This window comes from Salvelinus fontinalis, chromosome 21 (genome assembly GCF_029448725.1).
Source record: "Salvelinus fontinalis isolate EN_2023a chromosome 21, ASM2944872v1, whole genome shotgun sequence".
NCBI classification, from domain to species: domain Eukaryota; kingdom Metazoa; phylum Chordata; class Actinopteri; order Salmoniformes; family Salmonidae; genus Salvelinus; species Salvelinus fontinalis.
Window position 1 is genome coordinate 16,247,173 of NC_074685.1, and position 19,580 is coordinate 16,266,752.

Below are 19,580 nucleotides of genomic sequence, written 5' to 3' on the forward strand. Positions count from 1 at the left end.
AAACATTGACCATACTGTGATCTTTTGTATTTTTATTGACAATTATTTTACCAGGTAAGTTGACTTAGAACATATTTTTCACAGCAACGAGGGTGATAACTGCCATGAGATCTTTAGTGGGTTCTAGGTCTTTGGGTTCTTACGGGTTCTGTGTCTTTGGGTTCTTCAATGTCTTTGGGTAAAGACCTGTTGAACTTTTACTCAATATCTTAATTGTTGTCATTGATTATTCGTTAGATTGTGTTTGGAAAAAGCCAAGATCAGGCATGTGTACAGGATGTTTACTCAAATACTGTATGAATACTCTTTCAATTAATATACATTGAGAATACTTGTTTGTTTGTTTTTCATGTGTCCACATAACACTGTATATTGAAGAAGCACATTGAATCTCATTCACAAAGACCCATGTGTTCATCAAGGCTCTGATAGGCATGCACCTCAAACAATGAGTGTCTGTTGGCAAACTCCAAACAGCACACTGGCGCCCCCCAGTGTTGAGAAACATTCAGCATGTTTGATATTTGCTCAGATCCAAACTGCTGTCTGTAATGCTATAAATTGTTTGGTTTACAGAAACATCCACACAGATGGGCCTTCTCTGAATCTCCACATTCAGATGAAAGCAAATCTTATGACATGATTTGGGAAAACACTAATGAAAGATGTACTCTGAAACACATGGTTTTAATAAATACTGTAAGTATTTTTCTGCCCAACTTTCTCTGCCTAATTTTTCTGCCCAAAAGTTAATGAAAACTGTATTTCAAATTTCTGGTTTCTCCCTTGTTTATGTACCTTCGTTGGAAAGCAATGTAGAGGCTGTATATATTTTCATTCGTCCAGGTGAAAACACAAACAGATAACACCCCTGGGCTGGACTGAGTGACTCATATCTGGACAGAATTGGCTTAGCTTCAACTTCCAATGACTTCTCACTCGTTTGAAATGGGACAGGAATGACATCCTTTCCCATTAAAAGTAAAACTGGGCTGGCTATCGTTTTGTTATCTGAAAGGACACAGGCAAGATGGGTGATATCTGACTTAAAGGTTCGTTGACGCTGAAGGTCGAAGTGAGACCAGTCACTGGTGACTGAGGTCATTTCAGACTGAGGGATTAGTCCATCTCTGCTACAATCAAGACCTCAGACGAATTTCCTTTAAAACCACTTCACAGAATCACCTTGATTTAGTCTTTTTCAGGAATCATCTTTAACTGAGCAATGATTGTGGAACGTTAAGGGCCTGAATACTAAGGCTCTGACAAAATATGAATCACTACTACTATAACCTTAAATGAAGGTAAAATAACATTTTGTTCGCCATTTTTACTGATTGACATTCAGTTGCTGTGTATTCATTGTACTGAAATGCTGAATGGCTTGTATGGCAAAATCTTCTGATAAATACAGCAATCAAACACCTGATTAACAATATCCTGGTCTCAACATCAAAGCATGAGGGGACAGAGTGAGGAAGAGGAATCATGGGATGTCATGAAACATAAGTACTCACCAGACTAGAGGTGAGTGAGGGGGCGGACTTCCCCAGGGTGGTGGAGCACATCCGCACCAGGTTGGAGGTCTCCGAGGGGGACTGCCATGCCTGCTGGGGGGACACATAGGGCAGCAGGTACTTTCCTATAGAACAAGACACACAAGAGTAGTTAATCTATAGAGAGAATATACTTTTCCTGTAGGACAAGACAGACAACCAGTGTTTCCTCTATACGTTTCCTCCACCCGGCACAGCCAGAAGAGGACTGGCCACCCCTCATAGCCTGGTTCCTCTCTAGGTTTTGGCCTTTCTAGGGAGTTTTTCCTAGCCACCGTGCTTCTACACCTGCATTGGTTGCTGTTTGGGGTTTTAGGCTGGATTTCTGTACAGCACTTCGAGATATTAGCTGATGTAAGAAGAGCTTTATAAATACATTTGATTTATTCATTCAGCAGCAGTGTTGCCGCCACTCCCAAAAAATATTCACATTTTTTAAATAAAAAATGTTCATGATGGTAAAAAGTTCTCAGTGTAAACTTCAACTACTAAAACCAGATATGAAGTATGTAGAAAAAACAATGGAGCTATATTTTTTTTTAACAAGACAATCTTTGAGAACTAACAATGACCCAAATGAAAACTAGACAGTCAGGGAGAATGGGGCCCCACTGATTTCGTTACGTTTGTCTCACTCAAATAGCATAAGAACATGGCATAAGACATAGTATAAATGTGTATAACTGTAGGAAATTAGCTTTAAAAACAGAAAAATGTTACTGATTTTATTTTGGGTGTAAATAAATACTAGAAGCCAAGGATACATTCACGCTACGAGGATACCTGTGGCCTACTCACACCATTTGCCCATGTGAACGGATAATAAATGAAAGGTCAAACAAAAACAATACTACATCATCACTGAGTGCTTCACAGAAATGAACTAATCTCGTCTTTCTCCTCTCCTTAAAACAGAGTAGGCTCACAAGGGGTAAATGAGGCAGCAGTGAAAGTCAATCCACTTATGAGATCAGTGACGCTACAAACATTGCACAACCACGAGGCATACCTGAACTTGCACGAAGACCCAGATTATATATTCATAGAAGGCTATAATACAGGAAGGATACTTTTACACTAATTTCCGAGATATATATACACTGCTCAAAAAAATAAAGGGAACACTTAAACAACACAATGTAACTCCAAGTCAATCACACTTCTGTGAAATCAAACTGTCCACTTAGGAAGCAACACTGATTGGCAAAACATTTCACATGCTGTTGTGCAAATGGAATAGACAAAAGGTGGAAATTATAGGCAATTAGTAAGACACCCCCAGGAAAGGAATGGTTCTGCAGGTGGTGACCACAGACCACTTCTCAGTTCCTATGCTTCCTGGCTGATGTTTTGGTCACTTTTGAATGCTGGCGGTGCTCTCACTCTAGTGGTAGCATGAGACGGAGTCTACAACCCACACAAGTGGCTCAGGTAGTGCAGTTCATCCAGGATGGCACATCAATGCGAGCTGTGGCAAGAAGGTTTGCTGTGTCTGTCAGCGTAGTGTCCAGAGCATGGAGGCGCTACCAGGAGACAGGCTAGTACATCAGGAGATGTGGAGGAGGCCGTAGGAGGGCAACAACCCAGCAGCGGGACCGCTACCTCCGTCTTTGTGCAAGGAGGAGCACTGCCAGAGCCCTGCAAAATGACCTCCAGCAGGGTCTGGTCCTGGGAGGGCGTGGTGTAAAATGGGGTTTGATCCTGGGGAGGGCGTGGTGTAAAATGGGGTTTGATCCTGGGGAGGGCCGTGGTGTAATTTGGGTTTGGTCCTGGGGGTGGCCGTGGTGTAAGCTGGGGTCTGGTCCTGGGGAGGGACGTGGTGTAAGCTGGGGTCTGGTCCTGGGGAGGGCCGTGGTGTAAGCTGGGGTCTGGTCCTGGGGAGGGCCGTGGTGTAAGCTGGGGTCTGGTGTTGGGGAGGGGGCGTGGTGTAAGCTGGGGTCTGGTGCTGGGGAGGGCCGTGGTGTAAGCTGGGGTCTGGTCCTGGGGAGGGGCCGTGGTGTAAGCTGGGGTCTGGTCCTGGGGAGGGGCCGTGGTGTAAGCTGGGGTCTGGTCCTGGGGAGGGGCCGTGGTGTAAGCTGGGTCTGGTCCTGGGGGCGCCGTGGTGTAAAACGGGGTTTGGTCCTGGGGGACCGTGGCGAAAGATGGGGTTTGGTCCTGGGGGACCGTGGCGTAAGATGGGGTTTGGTCCTGGGGGACCGTGGCGTAAGATGGGGTTTGGTCCTGGGGGACCGTGGCGTAAGACGGGGTTTGGTCCTGGGGGACCGTGGCGTAAGACGGGGTTTGGTCCTGGGGGACCGTGGCGTAAGACGGGGTTTGGTCCTGGGGGACCGTGGTGTAAGACGAGGTTTGGTCCTGGGGGACCGTGGTGTAAGACGGGGTTTGGTCCTGGGGGACCGTGGTGTAAGACGGGGTTTGGTCCTGGGGGACCGTGGCGTAAGACGGGGTTTGGTCCTGGGGGACCGTGGCGTAAGACGGGGTTTGGTCCTGGGGGACCGTGGCGTAAGACGGGGTTTGGTCCTGGGGGACCGTGGCGTAAGACGGGGTTTGGTCCTGGGGGACCGTGGCGTAAGACGGGGTTTGGTCCTGGGGGACCGTGGCGTAAGACGGGGTTTGGTCCTGGGGGACCGTGGCGTAAGACGGGGTTTGGTCCTGGGGGACCGTGGCGTAAGATGGGGTTTGGTCCTGGGGGACCGTGGCGTAAGATGGGGTTTGGTCCTGGGGGACCGTGGCGTAAGATGGGGTTTGGTCCTGGGGGACCATGGCGTAAGATGGGGTTTGGTCCTGGGGGACCGTGGCGTAAGATGGGGTTTGGTCCTGGGGGACCGTGGCGTAAGATGGGGTTTGGTCCTGGGGGACCGTGGCGTAAGATGGGGTTTGGTCCTGGGGGACCGTGGTGTAAGACGGGGTTTGGTCCTGGGGGACCGTGGTGTAAGACGGGGTTTGGTCCTGGGGGACCGTGGTGTAAGACGGGGTTTGGTCCTGGGGGACCGTGGTGTAAGATGGGGTTTGGTCCTGGGGGACCGTGGCGTAAGATGGGGTTTGGTCCTGTGGGACCGTGGCGTAAGATGGGGTTTGGTCCTGGGGGACCGTGGCGTAAGACGGGGTTTGGTCCTGGGGGACCGTGGCGTAAGATGGGGTTTGGTCCTGGGGGACTGTGGTGTAAGACGGGGTTTGGTCCTGGGGGACCGTGGTGTAAGACGGGGTTTGGTCCTGGGGGACTGTGGTGTAAGATGGGGTTTGGTCCTGGGGGACCGTGGTGTAAGATGGGGTTTGGTCCTTGATCTTGCCTTTTGATCACAGACTGATTGAGACCTTGTTAAGGTTAAGGAGTGTGGACTCTAGCAAATCAATAACATTAGCTGAACACAAAAATGCCAGAGGGACAATGTCAGCAGGTGTTGCCTTCAAAAGGACTGGAATTTGATGACCTAAAATAAAATAGAAATACAAATTGTCCCATGTTGTTCAACGTATGGTCTAAGTCCCTCCAGCTCTACCCATTGAAGCCAGTCAGACAGCGATAGAGTGCATAGCGTTCCCTTTCACGCTCACTGCATTTAGATATCCTTGGTAAACACGTCACCTGATCTGCTTTAGTCTACAGCCCAAGAAAGACCTAGCCAAACATGAACACTCACGAATCGTGCTAGCTAAAATGCCCGATCATCCCTTTAAGTAGGATGCAATCAGACGGGTGAAATGAAGAGTCTGATCACATTTGATACACCTTGCAAACATGATGCACACCGCTCTGACAAGTAAGAATTCAACCACTTAAAGAGAAGCGCCTTTGTCTAATTTGGGATTTGAAATATGTGGCTGAAGTAGCAAATGTGTCTTATTGTTTTGGTTCTGTCTGTCATGCTGGCACTGACGAAATTGTCTGCACTCAACAGTGCTGTTTAGACAAAATGAAATAAAATGGGCGGATGAAATTTGCAAATGATGAGGCGATGGAAACGAGAGCAACAGATGAGTTCAAATTAAATGTCAAAAACAAGCGTCAACACCTCCCTGAGAAGCTATTCAACTAGTCACAACCAACAGGTGTAGGCAATACCATGGTGAAACGTAAAATGTTCTGTGTGTATGTGTGCATGCGTTTACATTAGTGTGTGTGACGTGGTTGTCCTTGCATCAAGCTTTACACTCAACTCAAACAACTATTTAGCCTTGCCAATCTGTCGAAATAACCATATGTTCCATCTCCTTTACTCTCCCAATCGCTTTTCACGAGTATAATAGCATGGCTCATGAAAAGATGCTATTGCGCGCTGTGCGACAAGACTCTACAGTAAGCCTAGGCGCATTACACATGCATGAGCCTTGCGTTACCAAAATGTCATGCCTTTCAAATGGGCCGTGCCTCATGCCTTTCAAATGGGCCGTGCCTCATGCCTTTCAAATGGGCCGTGCCTCATGCCTTTCAAATGGGCCTTGCCTCATGCCTTTCAAATGGGCCTTGCCTCATGCCTTTCAAATGGGCCTTGCCTCATGCCTTTCAAATGGGCCTTGCCTCATGCCTTTCAAATGGGCCTTGCCTCATGCCTTTCAAATGGGCCTTGCCTCATGCCTTTCAAATGGGCCTTGCCTCATGCCTTTCAAATGGGCCTTGCCTCATGCCTTTCAAATGGGCCTTGCCTCATGCCTTTCAAATGGGCCTTGCCTCATGCCTTTCAAATGGGCCTTGCCTCATGCCTTTCAAATGGGCCTTGCCTCATGCATTTCAAAAGAGGCTGATGGATGTGATGCTGAAGAGGATTTTCACCCATCTCCATGAATGGTGACCTCACAGCACAAAAGCACTTATCTTGAGAATACTTCAGGTAGGGGGTTTGTTTCTCTGTTATTAAACCATGCAACATAATTTTGTAAATGGATTGTGTGTGTGTGTGTGTCTTTCAGACTGCCTACCATAACTAGTCACCAATTGTTTTAGTTGGACATCTCCATGAATGCCTTTTCCCTCTGCAACAGTTATCTACCTCAGACTTAGGACACACATCTGCTTCTCTACCTGGGTCCTGTTCAGTAGGGAGAAATATTTCAAAACTTTTTTAAACTGGGAGGCACAACCTGAACTTGTCCACTAAGAACACAGATTTTTGTTTCCCGTTGAAAAGTATTATGCTACAGTATGCCCTGCTGAATACGACCCCGGTGTTCTAAGACATGTCCCCTCTCATGGCATCCGGTGCCTTACTGTAAAGCCTGGGGGGACCGGATGACAGACAGAGACAGGGAGGAAAATGGTGATCCTTTCTTCCTCTCAGTGAAATGGCTTCCTCCCCAGTACTCATTACACACCAGCCAGGAGAGGAAATCCCTACTTAGTGCCCCGGTCGGAGCACAGCCCCAGTTCACTCCTCACTGCATTACTAGCCAAACAAAACACATTGTATGGCTCACCGTTCATATCTAATTCACTGGGAAATGGTCAGAGTGAAGCATCTTCTTGCTCGTGTTTATGTGTGTGCCTGCGTACATGCATGAGTACATATTTGCATATGTGTGTGTGTGTGTGTGTATGTATATGCTTGCATTTCTGTGTTTGCATGTACTGTATGTGCACCTGCAGGGCAGATATGATTGTTACCTGTGAGAGCGCCTCCTAGGCTTCCCCTGCGGAGGTTGTTGCCGTCCTCACTGAGCTGCCTCTTAAACTTGAAGGCGAGGCCGTGGATCACCTCAGGGTTACTGGACTTGCGGAAGGGCATGGACGGAGGGTACAGGATATTATCCAACTGCAGGAGAGAAAAGAAGGATGTTAGTTCAATGCATCCCAAATGGTGGATCAAGAACCACACTGGCGGGTTATGTCAAGAGCTGGGTAATATATCAAATTCATTTGATTGATTCTAATGTATGTTTTTGAGAGATATTCCAAATGCCTGTATCGCAAAAAATCAAGGTTTTGTTATTTTTCATTTTTATGAGCGTTTATATCCACTTGTTCTCATGTTGTATTTATGGTCTTGTCTCCTTTGCATAAAACAGCATAAAACAATAAGGAATTGGCAACTCATTCTCAATAAGGTAGGCCACTTGATTTCAACATCTGAACAAAGTGGACAGGCTAACACGCTTTTCGAACAGTTGGAGAAAGACAGAAGGGTGAGTTCACAACAATTCAACTGTTCAACCTTAGTAACTAGCAAATAGACCTGAGTTGGCAAAACTTGAAATATAAAGATTAACTGGCTAAATCACTAGCACATGGGCTTGAGAGACTGTTGATGAGTCCTGTGTTCATTTTCTATAGCATAATGACTGCTACAAGAAGTAGGGCTGTCCCCGACAAAAAAATTGATCTTGGTCGACCATGTAGACTTTCTACATAGTTGGCAACAGAAGTTAGGTTTGTATCATTATCATTTAGGATTTGGATAGAATGTTGATTAACCACATGACAATAATTTAAAGATGAGACAAATTCAATTAAACTGTTCCACGAAAATGTGCATACGAAATCCATAACGGCACGCAGATCGGTAGAAAATGAAGGTAAGGAGCAAGCACTGCGTACATATTCGTGTGCTAAGCAGGTGCTGTAAGATTACAATACCATTTTTCATACAGCTTGGAACAAATGTAAACACAAAATAAATTATAAGCATACCAGAATGTTGTAAAAAACATTTTGTTAAACCTTTATTACAGCAAAAACTACAGAGTCGCATTCATTCATGAATGCAATTTCCCGAAAAGGAACAGTTCATTTACTGTTTAAGCTAATTATTCAAGACTTGCTTTATTTTAAAACTAAAATGCTTGATTGCATTTCAAATCATGAATGACTCAAATGCTGTGTGATGACATGAACAAATGAATGATAGATACAGTAGCCTATAGAAGTATTGAAAAATACAGTACCAGTCAAAAGTTTGGACACACCTACTCATTCAAGGGTTTTTCTTTATTTGTACCATTATCTACATTGTAGAATTATAGTGAAGACATCAAAACTATGAAATAACACATATGGAATCATGTAGTAACAAAAAAAAGTGTTAAATATATTTTATATTTGAGATTCTTCAAAGCAGCCACCCTTTGCCTTGACAGCTTTAAACACTCTTGGCATTCTCTGAACCAGCTTTGTGAGGTAGTCACCTAGAACGTGTTTTATAATTAACAGGTGTGCCTTGTTAAAAGTTTATTTGTGGAATTTATTTCCTTCAGTTGTGTTGTGACAAGGTATGGGTAATATACAGAAGATAAATTGTTTTTTTTTACAAAATAGGGCTATGTCAAGAACAGCAGAAATAAGCAAAGACAAACAGTCCATCATTAGTTTAAGACATGAAGGTCAGTGAAGACAGAACATTTCAAGAACTTGGAAAGTTTGGGCAGCCGCAAAAACCACCAAGCGCTATGATGAAACTGGCTCTCATGAGGAACGCCAGAGGAAAAGAAGACCCAGAGTTACCTCTACTAAAGAGGATAAGTTAATTCGAGTTACCAGCCTCAGAAATTGCAGCCCAAATAAATGCTTCAGAGTTCAAGTAACAGACACACATCAACTGTTCAGAGGAGACTGCGTGAATCAGGCCTTCATGGGCGAATTGCTGCAAAGAAACCACTACTAAATGACACCAATAAGAGACTTGCTTGGGCCAAGAAACGCGAGCAATGGACATTAGACCGGTGGAAATCTGTCCTTTGGTCTGATGAGTCCAAATTTGCGATTTTTGGTTCCAACCGCCATGTCTTTGTGAGATGCAGAGTAGTTGAACGGATGACCTCTGCATGTTTGGTTCCCACCGTGAAGCACGGAGGAGGTGGTGTGATGGTGCTTTGCTGGGTGACACTGTCAGTGATTTATTTAGAATTCAAGGCACACTTGACCAGCATGGCTACCAAAGCATTCTGCAGTGATATGCCATCCCATCTGGTTTGCGCTTAGTGGGACTATCATTTGTTTTTCAACAGGATAATGACCCAACACCTCCAGGCTGTGTAAGAGCTATTTGACCAAGGAGGAGAGTGATGAGTGCTGCATCAGATGACCTGGCCCCCACAATCACCCAACCTCAACCCAATTGAGATGGTTTGGGATGAATTGGAACGCAGTGAAGGAAAAGCAGCCAACAAAATTTCCTTCAAGACTGTTGGAAAAGCATTCCAGGTGAAGCTGGTTGAGAGAATGCCAAGAGTGTGCAAAGCTGTCAATGCTGTTAACCCTTTAGGTGGCAATAATTGCTAAAACACATAGGGCCTTATTATCCCATTTCAAGAAACTAGAGCTGTGTTCGAATACTGATACTAACTGCACTATGTGACGTAAATTGAGTATGTAGTATGCTTAATGGTCAAAGTATTGATATAGTTAGTATGGCAAAAGTTCCCGGATGTCGTACTACATTCACCAAAATACAAAGTAAACAAGCAGTGCACACTATTTCCGTGCTTTTAGGGTACATAATGCAATTCAGATTTGAAGAAAATGGCAGAAAATATGCAGCAGAAGTCTGACGAGAGCAGATACAAATTCATTGCTTTAACTAATTATGACAAATGTTTAAAAACTTTTCAAATAAGTCACACGTTATGTTTGCTGACAATGTGTTAGCTACGCTATCCTTATAAACCGCATAGCATTACAGCAGTACGTACCGGTATATTAGCTAGACACCTAAAGTATATTTGGCTACTAATACATTGAACCGTATATTAACTAAATGCTATATAACCAACTACCCAACGTTTATTGACTTGATTATTTATGTAATTCTTAGCTTAGCTAAGTGGTGTAGTCGTTGTGCGTTCTCAATGGACATTGTAAATGAAGTCGTAAGATGTCTAGCTAGTAATTTGTTATGCTAACAAGCTAGCAAAAAGTTGCATAGCAACAGCATCAACTTCCAGTAGACAGGTGAAAGGCTAGAATGGGCAACTGAAAGGATACAGGTCATTTACAGTATACTAAAATGAACTAATAGTATATAGTATATACTCATTAAGTACGTAGTATACAGTATGTTAGTATGAGTATTCGAACACAGCTTAGGTGCAGGTGTATATAGGCGTACAGTAATACCCATAAACAAGGGGTTGAATATCATGTCACAAGGCTGTGTTGATATCTGAATGTATACAATAGGAGATCAACTATGATGTGATTACATAAGAATATGCTCTGACATATTATACCAATCTATCTTCAATGCATGTTGCTTTTAAACAGACAATGGGTGGGTGAGTACTGTAGGTAACACCTATGTAAAGAACAATATGGAGAGGAAGAGGTCTCAAAGATAGTATTTTGTGTTCTTCTCTGACACAGATGGTGCTCTCAAATTTTCGGCCCTCTCCACCACAGCCAGACACTGCTCTTTATTGGTCTGAACTGTAATATCACAAAGAATCAATAGTGAGATTCCCCAAATACAGCCATCCTGTTCTTTGTTTACCTTTGTGTTATTTCACTTATTTAAAACAGCAGGTCTCCGTGACAACTTGAACTGGGCATAAACGCTCATAAAAAAAAAAAATAACAAAACTTGAACTAGTAAATCTTAACTAGTTATCTTATAACACATCACAGAATCCCAAATTACTTAGGGTGAAGGGCAGTGCTCCCTAACTGGAGGCCCACGGGCCAAACTTAAGGGCTCTCCAATCCTGTTTCTGAAGAGCATCCTGTAGGTTTTCACTCCAACGCTAATCTAGCGCACCTGATTCTAATAATTAGCTGGTTGATGGGTTGAAACGAAAACCTAAATGAGGGTAGCTCTCCAGGAACAGGGTTGGAGAGTCCTGGTTTAGTATCTGGTTAAGAGTTAAAGTTTTGAAAAAGTAATGCGATTCAATAAAAAGACCACTGAAATTGTTTATTATTTCTATATATTGTGATGTAGGTCTATGAAGTGCATCGTTCCATTTCTGCATGTGCATTCCTACTTGTGCATTCCTACTATTCATTTCCGCATCAATATCGTACAAACAATGAGGTACAGGCTGTTTTTTTGTGTATAAAATATGGCTGACAAAATATTTGGGTGCCATTCCGCCATTGTGAGTATTCAAATATCTCCTATGCATTACCTATTGATTATTAACCAGATGCAGAGTGATGAAAAAGCAGATAAGATTTAACAGATGGACTTTAAACAACCACAGTAAAATTAAATTAGGTCATAATTGGGCTGCGGCCAGATTTTCTGCTCCAGAGTACGAATAATTCAATAAAAACAAATTGAGTCATAAAACAACCAGAATGCATTGGGGCGGTGTATGATTCATATTTGGACCACTGGATCAACTTCTATTTATATAATAATAATAATAAACATTGCGCTACAGTATGAGAAAAAGATGATTGACAATAGCCAGGAGTTTGAATCGTAAACATCCATTTCCCTTGAAATAATAAAGTTATTTCAATTCTATTACAACCAGGACAATCTGGAGAGTCCCCTGCTGACTACAGACCTATTAGTTTAATAAATTGTGAAAATAAAATCAATAATAATGCTCATTAGCAATAGACTGGCAAAAGTCGTCAAACAGGGTTTATGAAAAATTTACACTAACAAATACAAGAACATTCTTATCCAAGATGGCGTATCAGTCAGACGTCTTTGTCTTGTCCCATGTATATATCTTATATATTTTTCTTCGCATTCTTTTTAATATTTTTCCTAAACCTCAACTTCAAAATACTCTCCTGCAACCCGCCTCACCCAATGTGGTGTGGATCTGTTTTTTTTTATAAAGTATTTCTATTTACCTCCGAACTGGAATACCTCAACTGAAGTTAGCTAACTAGCTATCAGCTATCAGTCAGCTAACCACTGCTAGTGGTCATCAGCTAACCTTTAGCTCGGAAAGCTCTCACCAGTTTGTACAACGCGTTTCAAACCAGAGCATACCGGACCTATTTTTCTCCCCATATCCCCGGATTCCTACCGCAAACGCTGAACCTTTTCATCTGGATCATCGCAGCTAGCTAACCGCAACACGGGTTGACTACTCCTGGCTAACGTTTCCATCCTGGAGCTAGCACCAACTAGCCTAGAGCAAGCCCATGCTAGACCCATCTCCCGGCTATGGCTCCTGGGCTATTCCTGAAGCCCACTCCTCGGCTACAATATCCGGACCCCTTCTACTGCCGGTACGGGGCACGGAACCCCGCCGATCCTTCACGACTGGAATACCGACATAATCTGCCGAAGGATGCAAACAGGCCCCTGAAGGCCCATTCTGCTAACCGCGGCCTGCTAGCTATCTAGGCATATTGGACTGTTAGCTGATCCATCGGCCAGTTTCTTGGACCACTATACCCATTTTGCCAATTGGACTTGGACCCCTCTGCTACTTGGGACCCTACTAATTCCAAGACTGGTCTATCGACGTCACCACACGAGGAGGCAAAAACAGACTTTCCACCATCGCGACGTCCATCTAAGGCCCTTATGCTAGCCCCGGCCTGCTAACTGTCCGAATCTCCGTGTCCTCAGCCAACCAAACCACTCACTCACTCACTGGACACATACGATCACTTGGCTACGCATGCCTCTCCCTAATATCAATATGCCCTGTCCATTACAGCCCTGGTTAGTGATTACTGTCTTATTTCACTGTAGAGCCTCAAGCCCTGCTCAATATGCCTTAACTTCTTTGGGGTAGGGGGCAGTATTTTCACATCCGGATAAAAAGCATGCCCAGAGTAAACGGCCTGCTACAAAGCCATAAAAGCTAGAATATGCATATTATTAGTATATTAAGATAGAAAACTCTGAAGTTTCTAAAACTGTTTGAATGATGTCTGAGTATAACAACTCATATGGCAGGGAAAAACCTGAGAAAAAATCCAACCAGGAAGTGGGAAATCTGAGGTTGGGCGATTTTCAACTCAGCTCCTATTGAAGATAGCGGGATATTGGTAATGTTGCACTTCCTAAGGCTTCCACTAGATGTCAAAAGTCTTTAGAACCTTGTCTGATGCTTCTACTGTGAATTGGGGCCGAAGGAGAGGGGAATGAGTAAGGTCTGCCATGAGCTGACCATGCTCTTAACCATGCGCGTTCACATGAGGGAGCTCTGTTCCATCGCACTTCTGAAGACAATGGAATTCTCCGGTTAGAACAGTATTGAAGATTTATGTTAAAAACATCCTAAAGATTGATTCAATACATCGTTTGACATGTTTCTACTGACTGTTACGGAACTTTTTGACATTGTCTGTTTTAAGTGAACGCGCTTCGTGACTTTGGATTTGTTTACCAAACACGCTAACAAAAGTAGCTATTTGGACATAAATGGACATTACCGAACAAAACAAACATTTTTTGTGGAAGTGGGAGTCCTGGGAGTGCATTCCGACGAAGATCAGCAAAGGTAAGTGAAGAATTATAATGCTATTTATGACTTTTGTTGACTGCATAATATGGCGGATATATTTGTGTCTTGATTGGGCTCTGAGCGCCGACTCAGATTATTGCATGGTTTGCTTTTTCCGTAAAGCTTTTTTGAAATCTGACACAGCTGTTGCATTAAGGAGAAGTGCATCTAAAATTCCATGCATTACAGTTGTATCTTTTAGCAATGTTTATGAGTATTCCTGTAAATTGATGTGGCTCTCTGCAAAATCAAAGGATGTTTTGGAACTTCTGAACGTAAGGTGCCAATGTAAACTCCAATTTTTGGATATAAATATGAACTTTACCGAACAAAGCATACATGTATTGTGTAACATGAAGACCTATGAGTGTCACCTGATGAAGATCATCAAAGGTTAGTGATTAATTTTATCTCTATTTCTGCTTTTTGTGAATCCTCTCTTTGGCTGGAAAAATGGCTGTGTTATTCTGTGAATAGGCACTCACCTAACATGATCGTTTGGTTTGCTTTCGTCGTAAAGCCTTTTTGAAATCGGACACTGTGGGTGGATTTACAACAAGTGTATCTTTAAAATGGTGTAAAATACATGTATGTTTGAGGAATTTTATTTATGGGATTTCTGTTTTGAATTTGGCGCCCTGCAGTTTCACTGGCTGTTGAAGAGGTGGGACGCTACCGTCTCACGTACCCTAGAGAGGTTAACCAACCATCACCCGGTTTAAACATCTCTAGAGACTATATCTCTCTCATCATTACCTAATGCCTATGTTTACCTCCAATGTACTCTCTTCCTACCGTACCTTTGTCTATACATTATGCCTTGAATCTATGCTATCGTGCCCAGAAACCTGCTCCCTTTACTCTGTTCTGGGAAGTTCTGGGACACTGAAGTCCATGGAGAATAACAGCACCTCCTCCCAGCTGCCCACTGCACTGAGGCTAGGAAACACTGTCAGTACTGATAAATCCACAATAATTGAGAATTCCAATAAGCATTTTTCTACGGCTGGCCATGCTTTCCACCTGGCTACCACTACCCCGGTCAACTGCCCTGCGCGCCCCACAGCAACTCGCCCAAACCTACCGCACTTCTCCTTCACCCAAATCCAGATAGCTGATGTTCTGAAAGAGCTGCAAAATCTGGACCCTTACAAATCAGCCAGGCTAGACAATCTGGAACCTCTCTAAAATGATCTGCTGAAATTTTTGCAAACCCTATTACTAGTCTGTTCAACCTCTCATATCGTCTGAGATTCCCAAAGATTGGAAAGCTGCCGCGGTCATCCCCCTCTTCAAAGGGGGGGGACACTTGACCCAAACTGCTACAGACCTATATCTATTCTACCCTGCCTTTCTACGATCTTCAAAAGCCAAGTTAACAAACAGATTACCGACCATTTAGAATCTCACCGTACCTTCTCCGCTATGCAATCTGGTTTCAGAGCTGGTCATGGGTGCACCTCAGCCACGCTCAAGGTGCTAAACGATATCATAACCGCCATCGATAAAAGACATTACTGTGTAGCTGTATTCATCGACCTGGCTAAGGCTTTCGACTCTTCCAATCACAACATTCTTATTGGCAGACTCAACAGCCTTGGTTTTTCAAATGATTGCCTCGCTTGGTTCACCAACTACTTCTCTGATAGTGTTCAGTATGTCAAATCGGAGGGCCTGTTGTCCGGACCTCTGGCAGTCTCTATAGGGGTGCCACAGGGTTCAATTCTCGGGCCGACTCTCTTCTCCGTATACATCAATGATGTCGCTCTCGCTGCTGTTGATTCTTTGATCCACCTCTACGCAGACGACACTATTCTGTATACCTCTGGCCCTTCGTTGGACACTGTGTTAACTAACCTCCAGATGAGCTTCAATGCCATACAACTCTCCTTCCGTAGCCTCCAACTGCTCTTAAATGCAAGTAAAACTAAATGCATGCTCTTCAACCGATCGCTGCCTGCACCTGCCCGCCCAGCATCACTACTCTGGACGGTTCTGAGAATATGTGGACAACTACAAATACCTAGGTGTCTGGTTAGACTAAACTCTCCTTCCAGACTCACATTAAACATCTCCAATCCAAAATTAAATCTAGAATCGGCTTGCTATTTCGCAACAAAGCATCCTTCAATCATGCTGCCAAACATTCTCTCATAAAACTGACCATCCTACCGATCCTCGACTTCAGCAATGTCATTTACAAAATAGCCTCCAACACTCTACTCAACAAATTGGATGCAGTCTATCAAAGTGCCATCCGTTTTGTCGCCAAAGCCCCATATACTACCCACCACTGCGACCTGTATGCTCTCGTTGGCTGGCCCTCGCTTCATACTCGTCGCCAAACCCACTGGCTCCAGGTCATGAACAAGTCTCTGCTAGGTAAAGCCCCGCATTATCTCAGCTCATTGGTCACGTTAGCAGCACCCACCCATAGCACGCGCTCCAGCAGGTATATATCTCAATGTTCACCCCCAAAGCCAATTCTTCCTTTGGCTGCCTCTCCTTTCAGTTCTCTGCTGCCAATGTCTGAAACGAACTGCAAAAATCCCTGAAGCTGGAGACTCATATCTCCCTCACTAGCTTTAAGCACCAGCTGTCAGAGCAGCTCACAGATCACTGCACCTGTAAATAGCCCATCCAACTACCTCATCCCCATACTGTATTTATTTATTTATCTTGCTCCTTTACACCACAGTATCTCAACTTGCACATTCATCCTCTGCACATCCTACCATTCCAGTGTTTAATTGCTATATTGTAATTAATTTGCCACCATGGCCTATGTTTTGCATTACCTCTCTTATCCTACCTCACTTGCACATGCTGTATATAGATTTTCCTACTGTATTATTGATTGTATGTTTGTTTATTCCATGTGTAACTGTGTTGTTGTATGTGTCAAACTGCTTTGCTTTATCTTGGCCAGGTCGCAGTTGCAAATGAGAACTTTTTCTCAACTAGCCTACCTGGTTAAATACAATACGCAAAAAAAACATGACAGATTTATCAATAATGTTGATGCCGAAAAGGTTTTCAACAATCTTGAATGGCCTATTCTATTCAAAACTTTTCAACTTTCCGGCTGAAAAAATATATATTTTTTATTAAATGTAAGTGTCCTAAAGCAAAAATATCGACAAATACATCTGATGAATTTGCTTTAGAAAGAGGCACAAGACAGGGATGTCCTCTCTCCATCCTGTTTGCACTGGCAATTGAACCGCTTGCAGAAAGAATTAGACAGGACCTCAACGTAACAGGGATCAGTATTGGTAAACATGAATATAAACTAAATTTCTAATATAACTGACCAGCATTGAAAATTCAATGCCCCACTTTCTAAAAATATTTTCAGAATACTCAGGATATAAAATGAACGTGGAAAAAACGAAATGGCAATAGGAAAAAAATAAAAAACTCATGATCTACAGCAATCCTTTAAGTGGAACACAAAAAATATCAAATACTTAGGATGCTTATTAAGTGACAACTATATAAAAATAACTATCCCATAACTTAATCTGAAAACAGATCTAATTAAAATGGAAGAATCTAGCCATAAATCTTACAGAAAGAATACATCTCTTCAGAATGGCATGGCTCCTAAAGTTTGTTTATTTATTCTCGGTAATACCAAATCAACCCACCGAAGACATTCTTAAAAAATGTATACTCGGTCATAAACAGACATTATATTGTCAAATAAAACACAACATTTTACATCTTCTTGAAAATGTTTCTTCTTCCTAAGTCTGGGGGGGGTTTCACCTTCCAGACTTGGAACTGTATCAACTCGCCACCCAGGGCTTTTACTTGCGACATATGGTTAAATGCTCTAAAGAGGAACAACGGGTACATATTGAAGACATGCATGCTCATCCCCAGAATCTTTTTAAGTGTCTATTTTCAAAGGATAAAGCTAAGAACATTAACAACTTCATAGTTAAGAACACTTAAACAATATGGAAGAAAATGAAACGTACTTTACAAGAACCAATATCACTCCCTAAAAACACAACCCTATGGAACAATATTTGAATAACTTCAGAATTCACTGATAAATTGGCCCACATGGAAAACTAAAGGCATAGAAACCATAAAAGACTTGGTTATAGGAAAAAAAATGCATTCATGACAATTAAAAATACATTTTGGACTGACCAATGTAGATATTTTCAAACCTTTTGGCCATCAGATTAAACTTGAGGGAATCCTATTTGAGTCGGAAAAGGACATTCATATGATAGGTAACCTATACAAAACGTTGGAGAGTCTATTTAACTGACAATCTCTTCTGAAAAAATACAAACCATTGGAACCAAGACATAAAAAGCACTGAGAAGAACACAAGTTGGAGGAAATGTTGGAACATAACTAACGAAAGTTAATGAAAATTTACACTTATGCAGTATAAACTAATGTATTGAATTTATTATACAAGAGACAGAATTCACAAATTCTACACCACAATGGCAGAGTCATGGCTTAAATGTAAAACTAACAATGACTCAATCATTTATGCCTTCTGGGAATGCCATAAAAGTCCCAAAAGTTATGGGTGGAGTTAGAAATTTGGCCGTCAGAAGTATTACAAAGCAAATATACTTTTAATCTATTGGTCTGCATATTTCAAGACATGCATATGAGGGTGTAGTGAGATAACTGATGGGTTCGACGATACTTTGACAATCATCTTGAAAAAACATATTTAAAACTGGAAATCAACCAAATCAACAATAGAAAGATCAAATGCGTTATTATCTAAATGTTGAAAGTGTGTGGGCGATTGAGAAACAAAATGGTGCAGGTGGCGTGAACAAGTGGGTCTGTGCAGGTATGATGTCGTTGATGTTTGTTTGTGTCTGTATACTGTCATGTGTATGTTTTTAAATAAACATACATACAGTTGAAGTCGGAAGTTTACATACACCTTAGCCAAATACATCTAAACTCAGTTTTTAAAATTCCTTACTTGTAATTCTTGTACAAATTCCCCGTCTTAGGTCAGTTAGGATCACCACTTTATTTTAAGAATTTGAAATTGTAGAATAATAGAACAGAGAATGATTTCAGCTTTTATTTATTTCATCACATTCCCAGCGGGTCAGAAGTTTACATACACTCAATTAGTATTTGCTAGCATTGCATTTAAATTGTTTAACTTGGGTCAAAGTATCAGGTAGGCTTCCACAAGCTTCCCACAATAAGTTGGGTGAATTTTGGCCCATTCCTCCTGACAGAGCTGGTGTAACAGTCAGGTTTGTAGGCCTCCTTGCTCACAAATGCCTACATATTTTCTATGGGATTGAGGTCAGGGCTTTGTGATGGCAACTCCAATACCTTGACTTTGTTGTCCTTAAGCCATTTTGCCACAACTTTGGAAGTATGCTTGGGGTCATTGTCCATTTGGAAGACCCATTTGCGACCAAGCTTTAACTTCCTGACTGATGTCTTGAGATGTTGCTTCAATGTATCCACAATTTTCCTACCTCATGATGCCATCTATTATGTGAAGTGCACCATTCCCTCCTGCAGCAAAGCACCCCCACACCACGATGCTGCCACCCCCGTGCTTCACGGTTGGGATGGTGTTCTTTGGCTTGCAACCCTCCCCCTTTTTCCTCCAAACAAAGCGATGGTCATTATGGCTAATCAGTTCTATTTTTGTTTCATCAG

General features: G+C 42.7%; 1 protein-coding gene across 3 annotated transcripts in view; it reads right to left on the minus strand.

Moving 5' to 3' along the window:
* Positions 1 to 19,580, minus strand: part of LOC129818327 (microtubule-associated serine/threonine-protein kinase 3-like) — a 170,842-nt gene that overhangs the window by 116,658 nt on the left and 34,604 nt on the right. For all 3 annotated transcript variants that reach the window (XM_055874103.1, XM_055874102.1, XM_055874101.1), the window contains exons 2-3: positions 7,153 to 7,300; positions 1,518 to 1,642 (exon numbers count right to left, since the gene is read on the minus strand). In XM_055874103.1, coding sequence (XP_055730078.1) covers positions 1,518 to 1,642; positions 7,153 to 7,300 — 273 coding nt within the window. The remainder of the gene's footprint in view (positions 1 to 1,517; positions 1,643 to 7,152; positions 7,301 to 19,580) is intronic.